The sequence below is a fragment of the Desmodus rotundus genome, chromosome 9 (genome assembly GCF_022682495.2).
Source record: "Desmodus rotundus isolate HL8 chromosome 9, HLdesRot8A.1, whole genome shotgun sequence".
Lineage (NCBI taxonomy): Eukaryota > Metazoa > Chordata > Mammalia > Chiroptera > Phyllostomidae > Desmodus > Desmodus rotundus.
Window position 1 is genome coordinate 62,251,100 of NC_071395.1, and position 25,730 is coordinate 62,276,829.

The 25,730-nt window shown below is 49.9% G+C and overlaps 1 protein-coding gene across 7 annotated transcripts in view; it reads left to right on the forward strand.

Moving 5' to 3' along the window:
* DRC3 (dynein regulatory complex subunit 3) overlaps nt 1–25,730 on the forward strand; it is a 48,009-nt gene that overhangs the window by 625 nt on the left and 21,654 nt on the right. For 3 of the 7 annotated variants that reach the window (XM_053910825.2, XM_045198951.3, XM_071219280.1), the window contains exons 2-6: nt 286–376; nt 4,580–4,744; nt 8,950–9,066; nt 13,055–13,221; nt 25,325–25,471. In XM_053910825.2, the coding sequence (XP_053766800.1) occupies nt 4,585–4,744; nt 8,950–9,066; nt 13,055–13,221; nt 25,325–25,471 (591 nt within the window). In that variant the 5' untranslated portion in view covers nt 286–376; nt 4,580–4,584. Of the gene's footprint in view, nt 1–285; nt 397–1,182; nt 1,311–4,579; nt 4,745–8,949; nt 9,067–13,054; nt 13,222–25,324; nt 25,472–25,730 lie in introns of all 7 variants that reach the window. The other 4 variants (XM_071219278.1, XM_071219281.1, XM_071219279.1 and 1 more) reach the window with 3 other exon arrangements.

Below are 25,730 nucleotides of genomic sequence, written 5' to 3' on the forward strand. Positions count from 1 at the left end.
ATTAAATTATTTATCTTATTTTTATTCTTCATCTTGGTGTGATTTAAAGTGCTTTGTCTGAGAATAGGGATCTGAGTTCCATGTCTGTTTCTTGTCAGTTGCTTCTTGTATTGGCCAATTTTCTTCCTATTAGGAATCTCTTCTCTAATGGCCTCCAGAGCTAACATATCATTAAATAACACATGTGCACTTGGTACACAATTAGCACTCAGTAGACTGTTGATTAATAATTCATGGCCAATGGGGGCTATATTTTTCAATTGATCCCAGATTGTTGTTTCCCAGGACAGTCCTGGATCCGTGAGGAGCTACTCCGTTGATGGTGGCACATTCCCCACCTCCTACCTGTAGTCTTCACCAGCAAAACTATCAACAGGCAAGTCAAGAGGGGCCCAGGTTGGTTGGTAAATTACTGATAAAATCCCCCTAGAGGAGGAGTGTTCTGCCCCGGCACTGACCAGAACAGCTGTGAGAAACATCATGAGCTGGGTCAATGATGGTCTACAGTGCCCTGGGTACAGCTGAATGAGGATTAAGGAAATGGCTCTCGAGTCATGTTCTCCTGCTTTACTACATAGTAGATCACAGGTGGCAAATGCAAGGCCCGCGGGCTGAATCCGGCCCTCCACTTGTTTTATCCCGCTCAGCACCTTGTTTCTACCCTGCAGCAGCGCTGAGCTCTCGCTTAACTGTTAAGGAGTAGTTACATTTACACAGTCCTAAAATTACATTTGGCCCTTTGACGGCAACCGCGAGGCTGATGTGGTCCCCGGTGAAAATGAGTTGGACACCCCTGTACCAGATGTATAAACTTGGGTATGTTACTTAACCTTTCTAACTAGCTTCCACTTTCTTATCTGAAGACTGTGAAGGAGTAGTCCTACCTGTAAAATAAGTTCCTAGAGAGCTCTCAAATTCGCATCTCACCACCACCTCGGTCATCTCTCACCCCGTGACTCTTGCCATTCTCAGGACAGCCAGAACAAACTCCTTAAAATTAAAATCTTCTCATGTCACTGTCCCTATTAAGCCCTAGGAGCCTTCCAGGGATCCTAGGATAACAGAACTCCTGTAGGCCTCTCCAACCTTGCGTCACTGCAGCCAAAGTGGAGTATGCCTTGCTCTGTCCTACATCAGGGTCCTCGCCATGCAGTACCCTCTTCTTTCCTGCTTCTCCTTCAGATCGCAGCCTGTTTCCCCTGGCCGGACCAGGTGCCCCTGATGTAGGCTGTCATGGCTCCCTACACCTACAAATCTGTCCTGGTTTGTGATTAAATATTTGTCTGATTATGATTCATTCTGAAACAAAGGTAAGGAGATCTGTCTGTTGTCGTCATAACATGTAATAGTTGTTCATCACGTGTGGACTAAATGATCTTAAACGATTGTAGGCAGGAGGAGTTATTCATCTTTTATAGATGGGAAATTCAAGGTGAGGTGAGATGCCGAAGGATGCACAGTCAGGACCCAGATCCTGCCCTCAGGTGCACAATAGCTGCTCCACACTGGGATTGCTGGGCTTGACTGAAAGCAACCTTGATCTCTCAAGGTGCCAGTCATTGATAATGTGGGAGGGATGATAAGTCAGTTAATGTTTAGAAATCAGAATTAAGAATCATTCCCCAAATGACAGCACCTTTCTTTGAAAAAGCATAAACACTTTGCAGGTAACATCTGCCAAATAGAGCACATTAAAATTTCCCCAAAGGCAGCTTGGTGTCAAGTTATGGGAAATTTTAGAAAAATTTGTTTCAGAAGAGTGGGTAGATAGAGAGAGGCAGAGAACTGGAGGCATCTTTCAGGGGCAGGAGTGGATCGATCACCCGAAGGAGATGGAGCCACTGTGGCAGGTTGGAGAGAATGGGAAGTGGGAGGTGCAGGCGGAGATCTGCGTGGGGGAAGGGTCCCTGGGATGGGGTTGGGGATAGGGAGGCTGTGCCTCCCCTGAGGATCAAAGGAAAGGATGCACGAGTTAAAAGCACTGGGACGTTTGCACATGCACAACCCAGAAGTGGAAGACGCATATTTACATAAGCTGCATTCAAGTAGATGGTGGGGGGGGGAGGGAGGGAGGGCAGCTGGGCAGTGGTGGTCTCCAAGACCAGGTGGCAGGATTGCCAGGCCCATCTGGGTTTGTGGTGGACACCATCAGCCCACCATCAGAAGTCTCTCCAAGCATCACTCGGTGGATAAAGGGCAGGGTACAGGGGATGCCCAGTGTTCAGGACTAGCAGAGCAGGGAGAACAGGAGGTTCAGGGAAGCTCAGATGCTGGGGACACATGTGGACAAAGGTAGAAGGTAAAGTCAGCAGGTTGGTGAGCAACAGAGGTGGAAAGTGGGAAAACTGAGGCTCCAGAGGCTCCAGGAGCAGAATCTGGGAGTTTCCAGTGGACTGACAGGAGAGTATGCCTTCCTGCAGGCCCAGCCCTTCTGGGTGTCCTCCCTGAACAGGGGAGGTGATGAGAAGGAGGTCAGGTGCCTGGCTTCCCAGGGCTGCGGCTCTGCCAAGGCAGGAACAGCGGCCCAGGTCAGCCTCACAGGCAGCCTCGTGACTGCCTGTATCCACAGCCCCCGCTTTGCCTGAGGCATCTCAGCAGAGTTCCTTTGGACTATTAGCAGCAGAAACCTACTGGAGTTTGTTTAAGTAAAAGAGGATTTAATGCTAGAAGTCAGGAACCTCTCACAGAAAGGACCACAGAAACCCTCACAGGGCCTGAAAGTAGGGACATTAGAGGCTGGAATGCCAGTAAAAAGTCAGCTTCTGTTTACGTCAGTCTGTCTATCCTTTTGTATTTTTTTGTCCTGGATCACCCAGGTCCCCATCTCTGCTTCTCTTGTTACAGAGCAGGTGGGGGGTGGTTCACAATAAATTATTACAGAAAGGATTCCCCTTTCTGTCTCTCTGGAGGTCCCCCCCCGCACGCACACCTGCTAGGTTCGCAATGCCCGCCGCCAGAGGAAAGACGTCTCTCAATGACAGACACTGGTGAAAAGGAAAGGAATTACTTATTTAAAAGTTACACAGACTTAGAGTAATGGCTTAATGTCTTCAATAAGATACTAAAGTCCTCTAGAATACCCACAGATGCACAGTCCTTCCCTCTCCCTGTGCCCAGTCCGGGTACCGTGTCTCAGGAAAAGAAGTAGAAGTCCGTGATTCAGGCTCCTGGCACCATCAGCTGTGTGGCTGCTGCAATCTCCAGTTAATCCAGAGCCATGTGGCACCTTCTCATGGCCCACCAGCAAGAGTCCTTTCTCCCCTTTTCTTCCTGGCAAAGTCTCTCCTGCTGCCTAAGCCGCGTAGCAAAAAGAAGCACCCCAAAACCACATGGTCCTCCCTATTCACTCCTTCAGAACCGCGTGGTCCCCTCCTCTCCTTCAGAACCGCATGGTCCTTCCTATTTACTTCAGAACCTCGTGGTCCTCTTCCTTTCCCCACAGAACCGCATGATCCTCCCCCTCTATGGCTGCCGCGCCTAGGTTTAAATCCCAGTGCCCATCTTCCTTTGCAGCCCCATTTCCGACTACTCCTACAATCAGTTACACCTGCCAGCATCCCCGTATTCTTCCAGCTTTACTGGGCTGCCATTGTAAGTCTGGGCAGGCGTGGCCCCATGGCATGGAGCCAATCATCTCCAAGCTCTCACGCAGGCCCTGTAACCGGGGGGAGTTGCCTCCCAGTTACATCTTGGGTGGAAGTCACTCCCATCCCTCTGGCTCAAAGCATGGCCACAGCTATTTAACATATCTATGAAACCATTTAAAGGTTATAGGTATGTTAAATGACCATGCCTGGGGTTAGCTGCACAGCTGTTGCCATACAAAACAGCTCCCAATAGCCCTGTTCCACGTGTCCCATCCCCCAAGCTCAGACTGGTGGGGGTGAGGACATCCTATATATATTTTTCTAATATTTCCTGGACACCTCGAGTTCCCATTACAAATCCCTTCTTGGGGCCCTCCTCTTGGCTGCACCCTGCTTCACTCTCTGTCCATCTGCCCCCCAGTTTCTCCCCAGCTCAAGCAGCCAGCTCTGATGGGCTCTCTTACCCTGAGGCCCCAAGCACACGTTCCTCAGGGGAACAACATGAACGATCAGCTTAGGTCCACCTATACCCTGGGCAAACTTGTGGTGAGTGGGGGTGGGGGTGAGCAGGAAATTAAACATCTCTGTCTGAAAGGGACGAAGCTCTCAGAGAAGGCAGCTATAGGCTGGTATGCCTCACTGGGGCTGCCAAGGATCATGTTCAGTGGTCAGTGCCAAGAAACCTGAACAAAGGTGGGCACGGGAAGTCAAAGGCCCAGGTGACCATGGTCGTAAGGGAAGCTGAGCTCCAGAGGCTCAGGGGTCCTTGTCTGGGGTAGGGTCCCAGCTGTGGCTGTGGGGCCCCAGGCAGGATGGGTGCACGTGGTTGCCAGGGGAAGCCCTGGAACAGCCTTGGTGCAAATGTGCAGTACTAACCCCTAGGTGCGGTGGCTCACACAGTGCTCCCCAACCCCTTAAAAGGATGCCCACCAGCCATTTTCCTCACACAAAGGGAGAGGTGAACTCTGGAACAGGAACGTGATGTTTTTCAGGGAAGATGAACCGGCTCTACAACTCATTGGAGCCAAGAGTGATGGACGATGACATGCTGAAGCTGGCTGTCGGGGAGCAGGGCCCACAGGAGGAGGCTGGGCTGCTGGCCAGGCAGGAGGGCATCCTCTTCAAGGATGTCCTCTCCCTACAGCTGGACTTCCAGAGTGCGTATCCGGGGGTGGGGGGCATCAGGCAGGGCCCCCTGGCTTTCTCCATTCCACATCCCAAACCCAGAATTTCATGCAAAGTCTGTATAAAATGACAAAATTCTCCCACCCCAAATCTAAGTGAACCACAAAGGCCTTAGTGTCCTCAGAGTGGGGCCGCTGGCAGGAGGAACCCAGGAAGGTGGCCCCAAACCTGCAGGCAGGAGCTGTGGGGAGGAGGAGGTGGTGCCCTGGGAGAGGGCTTTGCAGGAGGGGCAGGAAACCGGAGAGGGTGGGGCCGAGAGGGTGGCAGGAGTCTAGTGGGGAGATGTGGCTGCGGACTGGGTAGCTCCTGGTGCCTCAGCATCCGCATCTGTGAAACAGGGTGACTGCAGTCCCAGGCCAAGTGCAGCTGAGAGGACAAGGCAGGAAAATGTGTGCACAGTCTGGTGTTCACTGAAGAAGGCCAGTGAGGGCTGCGAGAGGGAGCCAGGGGGCGGAGGGCCCTCCTGTGCTGTGCCACGGCCGCTCCCTCCTGGGTGCCTGTGCTGGCCTGCAAGGCATCCACTCCATAACAAGGATTATTTTCTTTCTTTCTTTTTTCTTTTGACTGGTTTTGGTGGGGGACTGCTTCCCTTTTTTAAAAATTAAGTGTATTGGGGCAACATTGGTTAATTACATTGTATAAATTTCAGGTGTACAACTTTATAACACAACATTTGTGTACTCCCGTGTGCACTCACCACCCGGAGTCTCGTCTCCTTCTGTCACCACATAGGAGTTGATCCCGTTTACCCTCTTTGTCCTCCCTGAGCCCTGCCTCAGCCAGCCTGTGCCAGACCCTGGGGACCCAGCAGTGGGCAAGGCCCTGGCCCCAGACTCACAATGCTCACGGGCCTCACCAGAGTATGGCCTCCAGGGCTGCCCTCAGCTCTGCAGGAGCCCACTGGCCATTCAGAGCGAGGGCCCCTGAGCCTCAATGGTGAAAGGGCAAGAGGGTGGCAGAAGGGCTGTCACCAGGGGGGGCTTTAGCATTGACCATCCTCCATTTGCTTCCCCTCCTCAACCCAAGGCCCATTCAGCCAGTACCTATCAAGTGGCTGTTATATGCCAGGTGCTATTCTAGGTACTAGGGAGTCAATTGTGAACAAAAAAGACCAAAAAAACCCTGTCCTCATGAAGTTGGCATTCAAGTGAGGGACACAGATAAAATAGAATGAAGGAAAACAGTAGTATGTGCTGAAGGTAACATGTGCCACAGAGAAAAATAAAGTGAGGAGGGTAGGGGTTGGGGGGCAGGGTTTTATAGGGAGGTCAGAGGCCTCACCAGGAAGGTGACACTTGAGCAAAGACTGGAAGGAAGTAAGGAGATGGGCCATGTGGAGATCCAGGGAAGAATTGAAGGGGAGGCAGGGCCAGCGCAAAAACCCTGAGACTCAGGCCTGTGTGGAGACAGGGCCAAGAGGCAGCTGGTCAGTCAGCGTCTGCTCTGGGGGTTGGGGGTGGGGCTTGGTTTGTATAGGGACTGAGGTAGGGCCCTATGAGGGTCCTGAGCATAGCAGGGACAGGGTGGGATTTAGGTTTTCACAGGATCCGCCTGGCTGCAGGGGGATGATTGTGGGGGCCACAGCCTGGAGCAGGGAGTCTGGGAAGACTGCCACTGCTGTGGTCTGGGACCAGGAGGGTGGCAGTAGGGGATGGTTCCATGTCCATGTCGAAGATCAAATTGGCTTTTTGGACAGTCCTGTCATGCTGGTAACTCATTTAGAGCCAGATACTGCCAGATACATCAGGTTTTGTTGTGTTGTTTTGGCTTTTCCTCAAGAAGTGCTGGCATATAGGGGAAAACCAACATGCTGGTGTGCCAGGCAGAGCACCCAGGAGTGTTGGAGCCACTGAGAGGAGTGGAATCCATAGGAAGTCAGCCACACCCACAGGCTGTCAGTCTAAGGCCAGGGCCAGAGAAGGTGCCTAGGAAATCCAGACCGGGATGAGAGGTAGCCGAGATGCTGAGGTGGAGCAGGGCCCCCTCCCAGAAGCACAAGTAGGGATGGTAGCTGGAATCATTCTGGGAAATCTGGTTCCGGAGAGGTAGGGAACAGACCCCAGTCCTGCCTGGCCCTAGGATCCCAGGAGAGGTGGGGCCTGCTGGATCAGAGAGACTGTCCTCTGTCTGCTGCCCACCGCAGGGAGGCCTGGCTTGCAGAGGGCCACCGGAGGGGACTCACAACCTCAGGGCAAACCCTGTCCCTCTGAATGAATATTGACACTGCTGCCTGCCGCCTGAATGTGCGGTTAGTGAGGGCACCCTTTTTTCCCTTTCATTTATGTATTGATATAATGAGCATATTATAAGTTTTAGAAATTATTACAAAAGCACATACAGAAAAAAGGGGCATATAAGCAACAGAGTTATTTGTAGCTTCTGGAAAAACCTGGGGACGAGTTTAGGCCTCTCAAATTTTACATGCACAGAATATACTTATTTACACTTAAGTGTTTTCAGAGCTCTGTAGCTGCCAGTGACAGAAGCCAACGTGCCTGGTGTGAGGGGTACAGGGAATGGGCTGGCTGGGTGAGTGTGCCGGTGGTCCTCAGGGATTTCAGGGTCAGGTGCCTCAAGGACAGGAGGAACCTGCCTCTCTGTTGTATGGGCAGTTTATTGTACTCCCAATATGTGGGCATTTGAGGATCCCCTGGTCTTCCTGCCCCTCAAGTGCCTAGAGGTATTTCTTTGGACACATACATAAGTATGTCTTTGCAGACAGATTCCAAGTAGAGAAACTTCAGGGTCAAAGGGCAGAGACAGTAATTATTTCAAATTGCCCTCCAAAATATCGGAGCTAGTTGACTGACCCTCCCACCAACAGTACACAAGGAAGCATTCTCCCTGCAACCTTGATTCCCTTTGTCACACTGTTACAGAACAGACCGGGGCGGGGGGTGGGGGGGGTGGGTGATGAACAATATACTGTTACCAAAAGCCCCCCCCCTTTCTTTCTGGGGGTCCTCCCCACAACCTACTAGGTTCACCTTGCCTGCCGCCAGAGGAAAGACGTCTCTCAATGCCAGAGATTGGTGAAAGGGAAAGGAATTATTTATTTAAAAGTTATACAGACTTAGAGTAATGACTTAATGTCTTCATTAAAAATACTAAAGTCCTTTAGAATACCCACAGATGCACACAGTCCTTCCTTCTCCTTCTGCCCTAGTCCGGGGTACCGTATCTCAGGAAAAGAAGTAGAAGTCTGTGATTCAGGCTCCCAGCACCATCCGCTGTGTCACCACCAAGGGGTCCTCTCCCCAGGGTATGGCTGCCCAGCGCCTGGGTTTAAATCCCAGTGCCAATCTTCTGCAGCCCCATTTCCAACTACTCCTACAACCAGTTACAACCAGCATTCCCGTAATTTTCCAGCTTTACTGGGCTGCCATTGTAAGTCTGGGCAGGCGTGACCCCATGGCATGGAGCCAATCATCTCCAAGCTCTCATGCAGGCGCTGTGACCAGGCGGAGTTGCCTCCCAGTTACATCTTGGATGGAAGTCACTCCCATCCCTCTGGCTCAAAGCATGGCCACAGCCATTTAACATATCTATGAAACCATTTAAAGGTTATAGGTATGTTAAATGACCATGCCTGGGGTTAGCTGCACAGCTGTTGCCATACAAAACAGCTCCCAATGGCCCTGTTCCATGTGTCCCATCCCCCAAGCTCAGACTGGTGGGGGTGAGGACATCCTATATATGTTTTTCTAATATCTCCTGGACACTTTGAGTTCTGGACCCCATTACAAATCCCTATTTGCCCCCCGCCCCAGCTGCACCCTGTTACAGCACTGCAGAAGAAAAAAGAGGACCCTGGCCTCTGTCTTGTGTCCCAACTTGTTCTGGCTACCTGGGCAGCCCCCCAGACTGGCCCTAGAGGCAGCTTGAGTGAGTCCCATACCCTGAGCAGGTTCAGCCCACCTTCCTACTGACCTCCCTGTGACCCCCAAGGACCTGTCAGCCCTGCTGTGGCCCCGGGCACCCATCAGCTCCTACTGCACACTAACAGGGGCTCAGAGCTCCTCAGCGTTCAACCCACATCTCCAGGGCCCCCTCCTGCGCCAGCACAGGGCAGCGGCATTGTGGTGCTTCATTTCTGTAGCATGGGTCACCTCGATCCTCTGGCGCACTGGCACCAAACTCGCACCTGACGCTGAGGTGTCTCCTCTGATCATTGCAGACATCCTCCGCATTGACAACCTCTGGCAGTTTGAGAACTTGAGGAAGCTGCAGCTGGACAATAACGTCATTGAGAGGATCGAGGGCCTAGAGAAACTCACACACTTGGTCTGGCTGGGTAAGGCCCCTTTTTGTGTGTGTCTGCTTTAAATAAAGGTGCTGCCCTCCCACGATGATGCTTGCCAAGGTTGTCTCCCCAGGCAATACTCTGCTGCCAGCCCACCACAAGCCCAGGAACAGCAGAAGCTCTGTCCACAGGGAATAGGAAAGCTGCTCTTTTTAAGAGCCCAGAGCCTGTGCTGGGTAAACACAGCAAAAATGTGCCTGGCACACCAGGACAGGATGTTCTACTCCCACCTGCCAAATCGCCCATTTTGGGATGGGGGCTGTCAAAGGAGCAGCCTTGGGTTCCTTCTTGTTCTCTAGGCTTGGGTTGTCAGGTCCCTCTGGGTCCCACCAGTCAGGGAACTCAGATCAGACCACAACTAATCATTGTTGTATCCCGAACTCGAGCAGAAAATCAAATGGAGACGTGTGGAGTGCACTTAGATGGTACTTTATTTTTACCTGCGCAGGGGAGAACTCCCAGGGTGCCTGTTAAGGCTGCAAAGCGCTGAACGCTCACAGGCTAGCCCTTTTATACGGTGAGAAGCAAGCAAGCAAGTTACAAAAGCGGGAGTTGCGGTTATCTCTGCCTAGCTCTGGGGTCAGGAGGACCTATCTGTCTGTCTCCTGTTGATAAGAACCATCTGTCTGTCCCACTTAATTTGTACCCTCAGTTTAAAGATAAGGGTCCAGACCTGAGATGAGTCGGCACCTAAAGTTTTACGGCCCTCTAACTAATTGGCTGTATCTCAGAATAAGCCCTCTGCAAATCACGTATTGTTTACCCTTACTTTGGCCGACAATGTTGTTTCTCTCCCCTATCTATTCTGGTGACCTTCAAGAGGTTTTCTGCTTAGCAATGCTTATAATTGCCTAGCCCTCTTTCCTAGCTCTCAACAATCATCACAGCTGCCAGTTGCATTCAGCTCTTACTACCTGCTAAGCGCTGGCCTGTGTGCTTTCCATGTGACATTTTTTTTTTAATCCTCACCCAAAGTCATGTTTACTGATTTATAGAGAGGGGAAAGGAGTGAGAGAAAGATTGATTGGCTGCCTCCCACACGTGCCCTGAAGGGAACCAAATCTGCAACCCAGGCATGTGCCCTGACTGGGAATCAAACCCATCACCTTTCAGTTTACAAGACAATGCTCCAACCAATGGAGCCACACAGGCCAGCGCTCCACATGAAGTGTTTTAATCTACACAGTATCCCCATTGACGAGATGAGCAAACTAAAGACACAGCAAGTAGTAGGGGCATCAGGCTCCCAGCCCAGCTCTGTCTGACTCTAGAGCTCTGGCCCCACTGCTAGGACCGCAGGGCTCCACCTGCTGAACTCTGGAGGCAGCCTAACACCTGGTGAGGACTGGTGGGCACTGATAGGTACGGGGGGCCAGCTGGAGAGCTCTTTCTAACTTCGTCTAGTTCAGCTCTCACAGCTGCCCTGAAAGACCTGTTACAGCCCCAACCTGAAGGAGAGGAACTGATGCTCTGGGAGGCTAAGGCAGCTGGCCCTAGCTCCATGTCTGGGAAGTAGTGGAGCTGGGATACAAACCCACGCCTGTCTGACCCCAGAGGCCATGTTCCCTGCATCCTGTGAGGCTGCTTGCCCCTAATAGGCAGCCTGGAGCATCGATGAGCCTCCCAGTTTGCAAAATAGTCTTTGCTACTGCAGCACTGACAGTGGCCACAGCAACCCCCAGGCAGGGTCACACTGCAGTTTCACAGGCACGGCCGCTGAGACTGAGAGGCTGGAGGGCCCGTTGGCGTCACAGGCTGCAGGCAGCAGAGGCTGACCATAGCTGGGGCTCCTGTCTGCTAGGCCCAGGCCTTGTCCCCATCACCACTTCTGGCACTCTAGCACTCATTCATGCCTAGTGGCCCAGCTGCACACCAGAAGACACCTGTCTCTCCAGGAGATGAAGGAGGAGAAGGGCTGCTGGGTCAACCCAGACCCTGATCCATGCCCCCTCTGGAAGGCCTGCCAGCACTGGCTGTCTGAATGCTGTGCTTTTAGACCAGAGCTACCAGTCCCAGGCCCAGCTGTCCCTCGGATAGAAAACCAGTGCCACAGGTCCCTAAGAGGTGCTCCGTGATGCCCAGCATTCTGTGGTATTGGGGTAAGAAAGCAGAAGGGGAAATTTCTAGCAAAAGGTCAGTCTGTACCCCTCAGAGAGTCAGAAAGCAGCCTTCGTCCAGCCCCAACATTAGTAGCCCAGGCACCCACAGACAGCAAGAGAGAGCTGGGTCCCTGGACGCAGGAGCTGGGCGATGGGGCTCACAGCCACTGCCTGCATACAGGAGCCCTGTAGGTGGCCCACCAGTCAGCTGTCCCAGGGCTGAGGGTGTGCTGGAGCTGGCTACTACTGGCTCTGAAAAGCTGATTGTGCACATCTCATCCCCCTTTTACATTCAGGGATGTCTTGTTGGTAGCTTGAAACTGGCCGTGGTGGGAGTATCACTTCACAGATATCGATGGGCCAGCATGACAGTCAGAGCTTCCCTCCCCACACCCCATAATGTCAAACATTCACCTGCAGCATTGACCTGGTGTGTGTGGCCAGGCCTCCAAAGAACACAGCCTGGCCTGTGGTGGGGAAGGAAGTGGGCAGGCTTGGCAGTTAGCAGACCCCAGTTTCTATCCCAGCTCTGACAATGTACTAACCAATTTTGCACAAGTTATTTCAGCCCTTTAAACCTCAGTTTCTTTCTGTGCTGTGTGCATATTTGGGCATATTACCACCAGGCCCCCCCCCTTTTTTTTTAAGATTTTATTTATTAGAGAGAGGGGAAGGGAGGGAGAGAAACATCAATGTGCAGTTGCCTCTCACATACCCCCTACTGGGGACCTGGCCGGCAATCCAGGCATGTGCCCTGAGTGGGAATCGAACCAACGACCCTTTGGTTCACAGGCTGGTGCTCAGTCCACTGAGCCATACCAGCCAGGGCACCACCAGGGCCCTTTAAACCTTGGTTCCCTCATCCATAAAATGTAGGTGGTGATCCCTGGGCTGTGAGGATTAAGTGAGGTAATGCACTTAGGGTGACCACAGAGAAAGGGGCAGTAAATCATCACCAGTCTCAGCTGTCAACAGGCAAGTACCCCCTGGTATACCAAGGAGGCTCAGTTAAGATGTGGATAAACTGACTTTACAAATCACCTTTTTAATGTGGCAGCTGGCAGCTATCATGATCATATTTCCAAGCTCATGAAAAATTTCATGTTTGGGCCTGTGGGCCATTGGAGTTCCAGGTCAGGGTTGCAGTCCCATCCCCAACCAAACACCTGTGGTGGAGAAATATCAGTTTTATTTCCAAAGATGTGAAACTTGGGCTAGAGAGGATCGTGACATCTCAGTTGGACGTGAGCTTGGGTTTAGGCTTGGGGGTAAGCTTGAGTCTGGTTCAGCTGGATGAACCTGAAGAACCTGGCCTGCCCTTTGTCCACAGAGGAGCCCTGGATCAGCTCTGGCACCACCAGCGTTAGCTGTGTGGCTTCGAGTAAATCACTGAGCCTCTCTGAGCTTCAGCTTCCCAATCAAGCTAACGGGGAGAGAAATTCCAATCTGCCACTTGCAGTTGTTGTCTGGGGACATTCACACAAGCACTTGAAGAGCTGATAAATGCTGTGCAGGTGGGCAGTGTTAGCACTGAGATGCCCGGAGGAGTGAGGGAGGGAGCGCTGCCTCCCCCACGCCGAGAGGAGCTGCTGCAGACCTGCCAAAGAGCACTTCCAGCTCAGAATAGTGACAGAGCATAGACCTGAGTATTTGCCCATGTCCCCCCAGCCAGGACGATGGAGAGGGTAATGAAAGTTGGGGACCGCAGGAAGGAATCCATGCACAGCTTCTAGAAAACTAAAAGCTGTCAGACATTGAGTCAGCTCTGGGAGATACCTTGGCACTGGCTCAAAGAGCACAAGTAGCCCTGATGGGTCTGTTTCAGGGTACTCCACCCCCACCAATCCATCACTCAGTCCTCATGGCCCTCTTCTTTCCAGACCTGTCCTTCAACAACATCGAGGCCATAGAGGGGCTGGACACCCTCGTGAACCTGGAGGACTTGAGCTTGTTCAACAACCGCATCTCCAAGATCGACTCTCTGGACGCCCTGGTCAAGCTGCAGGTGCTGTCGCTGGGCAACAACCACATCGGCAACATGATGAACGTGAGCTGGGAGGGCAGAGGGTGGGGCTGGCCCTGCAGGGATGGGGAGCTGCTGGGGGCAGTGTGGCTGGGCAAATGGCAGGCTCAGCCTTTTCCAATAGACCTCCCCCTTTTCCTAGAAAAGCCAGAAACCCAGATGAGGTTTGATAATTTTGGCATAACATGCTTGAACCCTGAGCGCCCATCTGTGGGTGCCAGTTGACGCCCTGCCTTGGTGGGGTCTCTTTCTTTCCTGAGGCAAGGACCCGTTTGGTGTGGGGCATTTGGCCTGTGCCTGGTGGACATAGAGATCCACAGGCACAGTCTCTGTGGAGGAGCCCAGCATACACCCACATAATCAAGACACACAAGGTGACAAGAAGCTGGTGTCTACCCCGGGGTGTGTTCGTGTGAGGGGGCAGAGGTCACTGGTCGTTTGGGGGAAGGTGGGCTGCCCCTGTCCTTCCCTATGATGGGTTTGCAGCAGCGAGCTAGGAGCATGATCCCAGTGGCTGGGGCTGGGATAGCGTTCAGGAGGGGCCTGTGCCAGAGGTGACATCATTAGACAGCTCCAGGGACAGGCCTGCAGCTGGGAATTGTTTCTCCAGCCTGCCAGTAAACCCTGGGAGCTGTCTGATACCCTTCTGAGACTCCTTTTCTGCTTAGGTTAGTCAGATGGCCTGGGCCCCAATAACAGCCGCAAGCCGCAGGCTCAAGCCATCTGCACCTCGGTCTCAAGTTTGTACAGTGGAGACAATGGCCATAACTCACCTGCCAGGGGGTCGCATGAGAGGCTGAGCATGAGGCACATCATTCAGTGTCAGGCTGGACTTTGTTCTTAACAAAGGGAGGACTGGCAGGGCCAAGATACCTCCTGAGAGTGTCAGACGAGGCGAGGTGACTTTTGAACCGAATTCATTAAAAGGTGATTGGAGTTTTGTGATCCAGTGGAAGGAAGAACTTTCTGGGAGGAGGGAATGGCTTGAGCAAAGGCCTAGAGGTGCACTTGGGATGCCTGCCTGGAAATGCACAGCCCCCTTGAGGAGCCCAAGGCCCCTAGAAGGGGTCAAGGGGTGGGGGCAGAGCAGTAGAGGGGTGCTGTAGAGGATTTGTGCTCTCGGTGTGCCCAGGGCCAGTCTTCTGTGTTTGGAAGGAAGCCCCGCCCCCCGCCTGTGAGGATGGATCAAGTAGGATCATGTGAGTGGGAGGAGCCAGGATAACCCCATCAGACTGGCCGTTACCTGCAGGGCAGGTGTGCTACAAGGACTCAGGGTGCAGTAGTGCATTGGGCAGATGTTCTCAAGAGGCCACAGTGAGCCTGAAGGCAGGAAGAGCCAATGTGCAGGGGTGCAACAGAGGTTGCTGCTGGGGCTCCCTCTTGCTCGGCCCTTGGTCTTGTGCAGAATGCCTTCCAGAAGTGAACAGCTGGAGGACCAGGGCCTAAGGCCTTTATCCCCCAGTCCCATCCCCCAGCATCTGAGGGAGGCCCCAGGATTAACTCCTTGTCACCCTTGCTTCGGGCTGGGCCTCTGGGAGTGCAGGCAGAGAGCCGGGAAGAGATGGGCATCGCAAGCAGGAGTCCATCACAGCTGCAGCTGAAGCCGACACCAGCAGCGGGGCCCTTCAGCACCAGGATTCGTGGTGTTCCTAGGGCAGGCAGGTGTGGCCAGGCTCCAGGACACAGGCTCCTGCTGCCCCTCGGCTCCACTGTCCTCAGTGTCTCCCTGGGCTGATTCTTGTCAGGGTCATGTTCAGTGGTCAGGGCCACAGGCTTCTTCGTCTACATGTAGCAGGACTGCGAGCACAAGAAATCTCCCGACAGTGACCCTTAACTGTGATCAAGGCCCCCAGCCCCTCAATTACTAGCAGAGCCAGTTGCTTAGATGAGGGGCTGGATTGGGTCACATACCTGTAGTTACATCTGTCCAGGGGCCCACGCCCCAGAGGCTGTGCAGCCCGGGAAGTTTGCCCTGCACCCCAGACAAGAGAACGTAAACCCGACCTACGATCTTGTCGGGGTCGCAGTCTTGATCGTTCAGCCTGCTGCCTGCTTTGTAGCAGCAGGGAGGCCCAAAGGCCACCCAATAGGACTGCTGCACATGGAGGGTCCATGTCAGCAGATGAGAGTTGAGATTTAATCAGCTCCCGACTGTCTGAGCTTGGGCCAGAGACAGCATTCTGGGAGCCCATTTTCCCATCTGTAAAATGAGAACAACAATAGTCTCCCCAATAGGTTGTTGCGAGGGTTGAATCAATCAGAGTGTTAAGTGCCAACACAGGACCTGGCACTGAGTAGGTAGAGTGATGGTTATTCGGGAATTTTCAGATTAAGTGCTGTCCCCCAACAGCCCTCAATCCTGCTGTTGGAAAACCTTTCTGAACATTTAGCAGCTATTGATGCTGAGGTAGACCTGATAGCCCCAGGCCTACAGTGAGTGCTCTCCTCTGATTTGTCACTCCTTGGACATCAGAGACTTCAACGACCTGAGGCCCTGTCCCTTTACAAAGGTCCAGGCTTGGGCACCCCTCTCCCTCCCCAGGCCTCAGCATCCTCCCCTTCCACCCTGCAGGGCCTGGACAGGAAGAAACCCCAGCCCCCTTTCCCAGTGGTGTGCTAGGAGCCAGGTGGCCCCTCAGGAGTACAGGAGAGAAGCAGGTGAAGCTGGTCCCCAGAGAGAGAAGGAAGAAGGTACCTGGGAAGAAGCTTCTGGGGAATACTGAGGTAGCTGGGCCCAGATCTCGTCCTGGGGGTGTGGACACACCCCACAGATGCTGGGGTTCCTACCTCCTCTTTAGGTAATAAGGTGCCAGCTCCTTTGGTGACTTGACCCAGAGAGTCTGACTTAGGAATGTGCAAACCCTGAGCATCCATAATTTTAGCCCTTCCCTACACTATGTATCTGACATCTAATTATATACTTTTTTGATATTATTTATTTACTAGGCTAGTTTTTTTTTCTAGAAATGAAGCATTTATTTGGGGTTGTTTTGCAGTTGATTTTTTAAATATATTTATTGATTATGCTATTACAGTTGTCCCATTTCCCCCCCCTTCACTCCACTCCATCCTGCCCACCCCCTCCCTCCCACATTCCCCCCCTATAGTTCATGTCCATGGGTCATACTTATAAGTTCTTTGGCTTCTACATTTCCTACACTATTCTTACTCTCACCCTGTCTATTTTCCACCTATCATTTATGCTACTTATTCTCTGTACCTCTCCCCCCTCTCCCCCTCCCACTCCCCTGTCGATAACCCTCCATGTGTTCTCCATTTCTGTGATTCTGTTCCTGTTCTAGTTGTTTGCTTAGTTTGCTTTTGTTTTTGTTTTAGGTGTGGTTGTTAATAACTGTGGGTTTGCTGTCATTTTTACTGTTCATATTTTTTATCTTCTTTTTCTTAGATAAGTCCCTTTAACATTTCATATAATAAGGGCTTGGTGATGATGAACTCCTTTAACTTGACCTTATCTGAGAAGCACTTTATCTTCCCTTCCATTCTAAATGATAGCTTTACTGGATAGAGTCATCTTGGATGTAGGTCCTTGCCTTTCATGACTTGGAATACTTCTTTCCAGCCCCTTCTTGCCTGTAAGGTCTCTTTGGAGAAATCAGCTGACAGTCTTCTGGGAACTCCTTTGTAGGTGACTGTCTCCTTTTCTCTTGCAGCTTCTAAGATTCTCTCCTTATTTTTGATCTTGGCTAATGTAATTATGATGTGCCTTGGTGTGTTCCTCCTTGGGTCCAGCTTCTTTGGGACTCTCTGAGTTTCCTGGACTTCCCGGAAGTCTATTTCCTTTGCCAGATTAGGGACGTTCTCCTTCATTATTTGTTCAAATAAGTTTTCAATTTTTTGTTCTTCCTCTTCTCCTTCTGGCACCCCTATAATTCGGATGTTGGAACGTTTCAAGATGTCCTGGAGGTTCCTAAGCCTCTCCTCATTTTTCCGAATTCTTGTTTCTTCATTCTTTTCTGGTTGGATGTTTCTTTCTTCCTTCTAGTCCACACCGTTGATTTGAGTCCCAGTTTCCTTCGCCTCACTATTGGTTCCCTATACATTTTCCTTTGTCTTTCTTAGCATAGCCTTTATTTTTTCATCTAGTTTTCAACCAAATTCAACCAATTCTGTGAGCTTCTTGATTACCAGTGTTTTGAACTGTGCATCTGATAGATTGGCTATCTGTTCGCTGCTTAGATGAATTATTTCTGGAGCTTTGAAGTGTTCTGTCATTTGGGCCATTTTTTATTTTTTGTCTTGGTGCTTCTGTTACTTAAAGGGGCGGAGCTTTAGGTGTTCCCGGGGGTGGGGTAACGCTGGTCGCTGTGCTGTGATGTACGTGTAGGAGGGGCCGAGAGGGAGCAATGGGGCCCTCTCCACTCTGCCAGATTTCAGTCACTGCCTCTGCTCCCCACAATCAAATTGGGCCCCTCTGGTGCTGGTTCCCGAATGGGTGGGCTTGTACACGCCCTAGGCCCCTGTGGGTCTTTCCAAGGAACTCTCCTGTGAGGCTGGGAGTCTCTCCTGCTGCCTCCCCAACCCCCATGGGTGTTTTCACTCAGAGGTTTGAGGCTTTATTTCGCCACGCTGGAGCCCTGGGTTGCGCGGTCTGCTTTGCTCCCCGCCATTCCTCCCGGTTTATCTATGTGCGAGTGTGGGGCCGCTGGGTGCTACCCGCTGCTCTGCCAGCCCCGTTCTCCGCCACTCTGAGTCCAGCCTTCTCGGTTTATCTGTGCGTGAATGTGGGGCCGCAGGGTCTGCTAGTGGTCAGACTGCCTGCCCCGTTCGTCCCACACTCCGCCAGCCTGGGTCCCACCATGGCAACACGAGTCCTCTCCACCCAGCTGCCCGTCTCCGCCCCTCCTACCAGTCTGGATGAATGTTTATTTTTCATCTCCTTGGTGTCGGACTTCCTTGCCTTTCGATTTTCTGTCAGTTCTGGTTGTGCGAGGAGGCGCAGTGTGTCTACCTACACCGCCATCTTGGTTCTCACTAGGCTAGTTTTAATGCCTGTTTATTGCATCACAAACTCACAGATGTTTTGGAGAATTCAGAGCACACAGGGCAGAGCCCCTCTTACCCCTGGCCTCAGTCTAAGCTTCCTCTTCCAGAGGCCACAGCTGCCGCCTAAGTTGCATGTGTCTTTATAGGCATCTTGTTTAAACATCACGTCTCCGAGCATTTTCCTTCAGTTATGCCCTCTCTGTTGGACCATTCCACAGCTTAGACGCAGCATGAAATATTTTTCCAGTCCCCCACATGTGGGCACTGAGGTTGTTTCCAACCTCATGCCATACACACGGGCTGCACTGGATGGCCTTGAACAGGGCTTTACTTCGCACCCGTGCGAGGCCATGTGCAAGGTGAATTCCTAGAGGTGGAATTGCCGGGTCTGAGGACACGTGCATTTTTTATGTTGATGAATCCTGCCAAATTGTTATCTATGGAAATAAAACTATTTACAAACCCACCAGCAATCATGAAAAGGCCTGTTTCCACTCACCCTAACACCCTTTGTTATCAAACAGTTCTCTCTTTAAACAATCTAAAAGATGAAAAACATGGAATTTCACTGGGAGATCTCTTAAAAATTAAATCACATCCTGTCTCCCCATACACTTAACACTCCAAAGGCTTCTTTTGTCCTTAGGACAAAATCTAAACTCTTGACTGCAACCCTGACCCAAGTCTTAACATGACCCAGCCCTGACCTTGTTTCCAGTCTCGCCTGAGGTTTTGCCCCAGGCCCCTCCCCAGCCCAGCTCTAGCCACCCTGGCCTTCCTCAGATCCTGGAAGACACCCCGTTCTCTCCTGCCTCAGCCTTTGCCTGAGCTGTTTTTGCTTTCAGCTCCACACTTTCCTCTGCCCTCGGGAGGTCAGCTCCCTCAGGTCTCAGAGACCCCGAGTTCACTGAAAAAGGTCTCCCCATTGTTTCCTTTCCTGGCCCATCTTTATGTTTCTATAGTACTTAACCAAAGTTTAATTATTTTATTTACTTCAAAAAACATTCATGTCCCTGCCCCAGGAAAGGAGGTTCCTGCTACAAGGGCAGGAACCATGTGGACTTTGTTCCCCCTGATTCCCCAAGGCCTGGCATGTGTCTGAAGCCTGGTAGGTGTGTTTGTTGAATGAATACATGAATGACTGAAAGAAATTCCTTCAGAAAAGCATGCTATATTTTTTTATCTATCTTTTGCATAGTACAGTGTCTAGGTATTCAGAAGATGCAATCAAATGAAATACAGGCATATCTAGGAGATACTGCAGGTATGGTTCCAGACCACCTCAGTAAAGCCAGTATACCATTGAGTGAGTCTTGTGAATTTTTTGGTTTCCCAGTGCATATAAAAGTTATGTTCACATGATACTATAGTCTATTAAAAGTCCTATAGCATTATGTCTAAAAACAATGTACATACCTTAATTTAAAAATATTTTATTGTACTTCCAGCCAAGATGGAGGCATAGGGTAGATACACTTTGCCTCCTCACACAACCAAAAGAAGGACAACAACAAATTCAAAAATAAAAAACAACCAGAACTGTCAGAAAATTGAACTGTATGGAAGTCTGACAACCAAGGAGTTAAAGAAGAAACATTCATCCAGACCAGTAGGAGAGGCAGAGACAGGCAGCCGGGGCAGAGAGGCAGAGCAGGCGGTCCCACATTTGTGTGCGGATAAACTGGGAGGAACAACTGGGGAGCGAGACAGACCTCACAACCCAGGGTTCCAGTGTAGGGAAATAAAACCTCAAACCTCTGAATAACAAAACCTGTGGGGGTTGCAGCAGTGGGAGAAACTCCCAGCCTCACAGAAGAGTTCCTTGTAGAGACCCAGAGGGTCCTAGAACATACACAAGTCCACCCACCCAGGAATCAGCATCAGAAGGGCCCAATTTGATTGTGGGTAGAGGAAGAAGTGACTAAAAGCTGGCCAAGAGCCAAGCAAGTGGCACTGTTCCCTCTCAGACCCCTCCCCCACATACAGGCCCACAAAACAGTGATGTGGGGTGCCACACCCTGGTGAATATCTAAGGCTTCACCCCTTACTATGTACATGCACATGGAAACAAAGAAGTATGGTCCAAATGAAAGAAAAGATCAAAGCTCCAAGAATAGAAGTAAGCGTTGAAGAGATGACTAACCTATCAGATGCAGAGTTCAAAATACTGGTAGTCAGGATGCTCACAGAAATGGTTGAGTATGATGCAAAATTGAGGAAGAAGTGAAGGCTATGAAAATTGAAATAAAGCAAAATATACAGAGAACCAACAGTGAAGGGAAGGAAACTGGGACTCAAATCAACGATTTGCACCAGAAGGAAAAAATAAACACTCAACCAGAACAGAATGAAGAAACAAGAATTCAAAAAAATGAGGAGAGGCTTAGGAACCTCCAGGACAACTTTAAATGTTCCAACATCCGAATCATAGGGGTGCTAGAAGAAGGAGGAGAAGAGGAAGAGAAAGAAGTTGAAACCTTAATTGAACAAATAATGAAGGAGAACTTACCCAATGTGGCAAAGGAAGTAGACTTCTAGGAAGTCCAGGAAGCTCAGAGTCCCAAAGAAGTTGGACGCAGGGAAGCACACACCAAGGCACATCATAATTACATTAGCCAAGATCAAAAATAAGGAGAGAATCTTAAAAGCAGCAAGAGAAAAGGAGACAGTTACCTACAAAGGAGTTCCCTTAAGACAGTCAGCTGATTTCTCAAAAGAGACCTTGCAGGCAAAAAAGGGCTGGAAAGAAGTATTCCAAGTCATGAAAGGCAAGGACCTACATCCAAGATGACTCTATCCAGCAAAGCTATCATTTAGAATGGAAGGGCAGATAAAATGCTTCCCAGGCAAGGTCAAGTTAAAGGAGTTCATCATTACCAAGCCCTTATTCTATGAAATGTTAAAGGGACTGTCTAAGAAAAAGAAGAAGATAAAAAATATGAACAGTAAAATGACAACAAACTCACAACTATCAACTGAACCTAAAAACAAAAACAAAAAGAAAGTAAGCAAACAACTAGAACAGGAACAGAATCACAGAAATGGAGATCACATGGAGGGTTATCAGAAGGGAGGGGGAGTAGGGAGAATGGGGTAGAAGGTACAGGGAATAAGAAGCAAAAATAGTATGTACAAAATAGACAGGGGGAGGTTAAGAATAGTATAGGAAATGTAGAAACCCAAGAACTTATATATATGACCCATGGACATGAACTAAGGTTGTGGGGGGGAATGCTGGTGGGAGGGGGTGTGCAGGACAGAGAGGAATAAAGGGGAGGAAAAATGGGACAACTGTAATAGCATAATCAATAAAATGTGTATATATATGTAGAAATAGAAATAAAATACTTCATTGCAACAAGCTCATGAATATAAACAATAAGCAGAATAGCAGTGGGGAAGGGCAGTGAGGGAGATGAATAGGGTACAGTGAGTCAAATACAATGCGACAGAAGGAGACCAGACTTCTGGTGGTGGACACAAAATAGTGTACAGATGTATTATGAAGTTGCACACCTGAAATTTATCTAATGTTCTTTTTCTAAAACAAAAATTTTTAATTTATTTGTTTTTAGAGAAAGGGGAAGGGATGGAGAAAAGGAGGGAGAGAAACGTCAAGGTGTGGTTGCCTCTCACGCGCCCCCTACTGGGGACCTGGCTGGAAACCCAGGCATGTGCCCTGACTGGGAATCAAACTAGCAACCTTTTGGTTTACAGGCTGGCACTCAATCCGCTGAGCCACACCAGCCAGAGCTATCTAATGTTCTTAATCAATGTTACTCCAATGAATTGAATTTTAAAACTTTCACTATAAAGAATACTTTATTGTTAAAAAATGCTAACCATTATTTGAGCCTTCAAGGAGTCATAATCTTTTTGCTGGTGGAGGGTTGTGCCTTGGTGTTGATGGCTGCTGACTGAAGGTTGGAGCGGCTGCGGCAATTTCTTAAAATAAGACAACAATGAAGTTTGCTGTATTGATTGACTCTTCGTTTCGTGAATGATTTCTCTATAGCATATGATGCTATCTGACAGCATTTAATCCAAGCAGAACTTGTTTCAAAATTGGAGTTAGTCCTCTCAAAACCTGCTGCTACTTTATCAGCTAGGTTTATGTAATGTTCTAAATCCTTTGTTGTCATACCAACAATCTTTACAGCATCTTTACCAGCAGTAGATTCAATCTTTAAAAAACCATTTTCTTCGCTCATCCATAGGAAGCAGCGGCTCACCCATTAAAGTTCCATCGGGAGGTTGCAGCAGTTCAGTCCCATCCTTAGACCCCCACCTGTAATTCTCGTTCTCTTGCTATTTCCACTATGTGTGCAGTTACTTCCTCCACCAAAGTCTTGAACCTCTCGAAGTCATCCATGAGAGTGGCATCAACTTCTTCTGAACTCCTGTTACTGTTGATATTCTGACCTCTTCCCATGAATCACAAATGTTCTTTTTTTAAAAGAAGATTTTATTTATTTATTTTTAGAGAGGGGAAAGGAGGGAGAAAGAAAGGGAGAGAAACATCAATGTATGGCTGCCTCTCGAGTGCCCTCTACTGGGGAACCTGGCCCACAACTCAGACATGTGCCCTGACTGGGAATCAAACCGGTGACCCTTTAGTTCGCAGGCTGACACTCAATTAACTGAGTCACACCAGCCAGTGCCACAAAATGTTCTTAATGGCATCTGGAATGGTGAATCGTTTCCCAAGGTTTTCAATTACTTTGCTCAGATCCATCCAAGAAATCACTACCTATGGCAGCTGCAGCCTTACAAAACATATTTCTTAAATGATAAAACTTGAAAGTCAAAATTACTCCTTGATCCCTGGGCTGCAGGGTGGATGATATGTTAGCAGGCATGAAAATGACACCAACCTCACTGTACACCTAACTCCATCAAAGCTCTTGGGTGACCAGGTACATTGTCAGTGAGCAGTAATACTTTGAAAGGAGTCTCTTCTCCTAACCACAGTCTCAACAGTTGGACTTAGAAGATTCAGTGAACTATGTTGTAAACACATGTGCTGTCATCTAGGCTTTGTTGTTCCATTTATAGAGCACAGGCAGGATAGATTTAGCGTAACTGTTAAGCGCCCTAGGATGTTCGGAATGGGAAATGAGCACTGACTTCAACCTGAAGTCACCAGCTGCGTTAGCAGCTAACAAGAGAGTCAGCCTGTCCTTTGAAGCTTTGAAGCCAGGCACTGACTTCTCCTCTCTGGCTATGAAAGTCCTGGATGGTGTCCTCTTCTAATATAAGGCTTGTCTACAATGAAAATATGTTGTTTAGTGTAGCCACCTTCATTTACTATCTTAGCTAGATCTTTTGGTTACCTTGCTGCAGCTCCTACATCAGCACTTGCTGCTTCACCTTGCACTTTTATGTTATGGAAATGGCTTCTTTCCTTAAACCTCACGAACCAGCCTCTGCCAGCTTCCAAATTTCCTTCTGCGGTTTCCTCACTTCCCTCAGTCTTCACAGAATGGGAGAGAGTTAGAATTTTGCTCTGGATTAGGCTTTGACTTAAGGCAAAGGTATCAAACTCATTTTCACTGGCGGCTACATCAGCCTCACCATTGCCTTCAAAGGGCCAAATGTAATTTTAGGACTATGTCCTTAACTAGGGGCAAGTAGCTCGGCACTGCTGCTGGGTAGAAACCAGGTGCTGGGCCAGATAAAACAAGGTAAAGGGCTGGATTCAGCCCACGGGCCTTGTGTTTGCCACCTGTGACTTAAGGGAATGCTGGGGTGGTTTACTTTTCCATCCAGACCACCAAAACTTTCTTCCTATCGGCTTAAATAAAGCTGTTTCAATTTCTTATCATTCATGTGTTCCCTGGAGTAGCTTTTCCTTTGCATTCACGACTTGGCTAACTGTTTGGCACAAGAGACCTAGCTTTTGGCCTATCTGGGCTTTCAACATACCTTCCTCGCTAAGCTTAATCATTTCTAGCTTTTGATTTAAAGTGACCTCAAGGGGCCTGCTGGAATCGCTCTGACAGAGGCAGGTAAGAGTGAGGAAGAGGGAGCTGCCCTTTCTCTCTGCTTCAGTGTCCCTCAGTGTCCCAGAGAGACATGTGACTCTGCCCTTCACTTGAACACTTACAGGGTATTAATTGGCCTGATTTCAATATTGCTGGGTCTCAGGGAATAGGGACCCCCAAGGAGAGGAGGAGAGATGGGAACAGGCCGTTGGTGGAGCAGTCAGAACACACACCTCATTTATTAAGTTCACTTGAGTCTTTTATGGGTATGGTTTGTGGTGCCCCAAAGCAATTACAACGGTAGCATTAAAGATCATTGATTGCAGACCATCACAACAAATATAATAGTAATAATAATAATACAATTTGAAATAGTGTGAGAATTACCAAGATGTGACATGGAGACACAAAGTGAGCAAATGCTGTTGGAAAAATGGTGCCAACAGACTTGCTCAACACAGGACTGCCGCAGGCCTGCAGAGCACGGCAAGCGCAGTGCAGTGGAAATGCGGCACGCCTGCATTCGCTGTGTGGTTGACTTTCCCCTCGTTTTAATAAAAATTGAGTGTAGGAAAACTAAACAGCAGTTAGTGGAATGTTCCACTAGCCACTAACCAGTTGATTCAAGGTTGACTATAAATTGGGTTCCATTTAATTTAAGAGATTTGGACTTTTCCCACAGGGCTTTATGATCTAAAAAGGCACACCTATTCTGTGACCAATAATAATGATAACAGCACTACTACCATTTCCTGAGCAGGTGTCAGGCACTCTCCCACATGCATTTCATAGGTTATTTCATTTGATTCTTACAACACATGTATCACATAACATCCTCATGGTCATTTTATAGATGAGGAAGTTGAAGCTCACAGAGATGCAGTAACTTGTCTGTCCCACAGCTAGCATTTGAACTCAGCTCTTCTGATTCTTTGGAAAGCCCGAGCCTGACCAAAGGCCTTGGTACAGCCATCCAGCCTGGGCCCCGCCTAGCACCCTCCTCCCCTGTCACTCCACTTGGTGTGGAAGCGGTTATGGCCTGGCTGCAAACTCTGGCACAGTGCCAGAGAGAGACTGCCAGGGGTGTTTTCAGCCCTGCGGCAGCCAAGAAAAGGGACCATCTTCCCTTTCCTCCACAGATCATCTACCTGCGGCGGTTCAAGGACTTGCGAGGGCTCAGCCTCTCTGGGAACCCCATCGCCGAGGCAGAGGATTACAGCATGTTCATCTTGGCCTACCTTCCTGACCTCGTGTACCTGGACTCCCGGCGCATCGACGACCACATGGCAAGCGTCTCCCTCTGGGTCTCCCAGTTCTGTGAGACAGTCTTCAGGTCCCCTGGTTTCACGGAAAGGGACACTGAGGCAGAGAGAAAGGGCAGCTCCCTCTTCCTCACTCTTACCTGCCTGTCAGAGTGATTCCAGCAGGCCCCTTGAGGTCACTGTAGAGCACTTACTCACAGTGCCAGGCTCTCTCCGTGTGCCACCCCCGGACCCCTCACAACCATTGTGGGGAGTCCTCTGGCTCTTTCATTTGGGGCCTGTT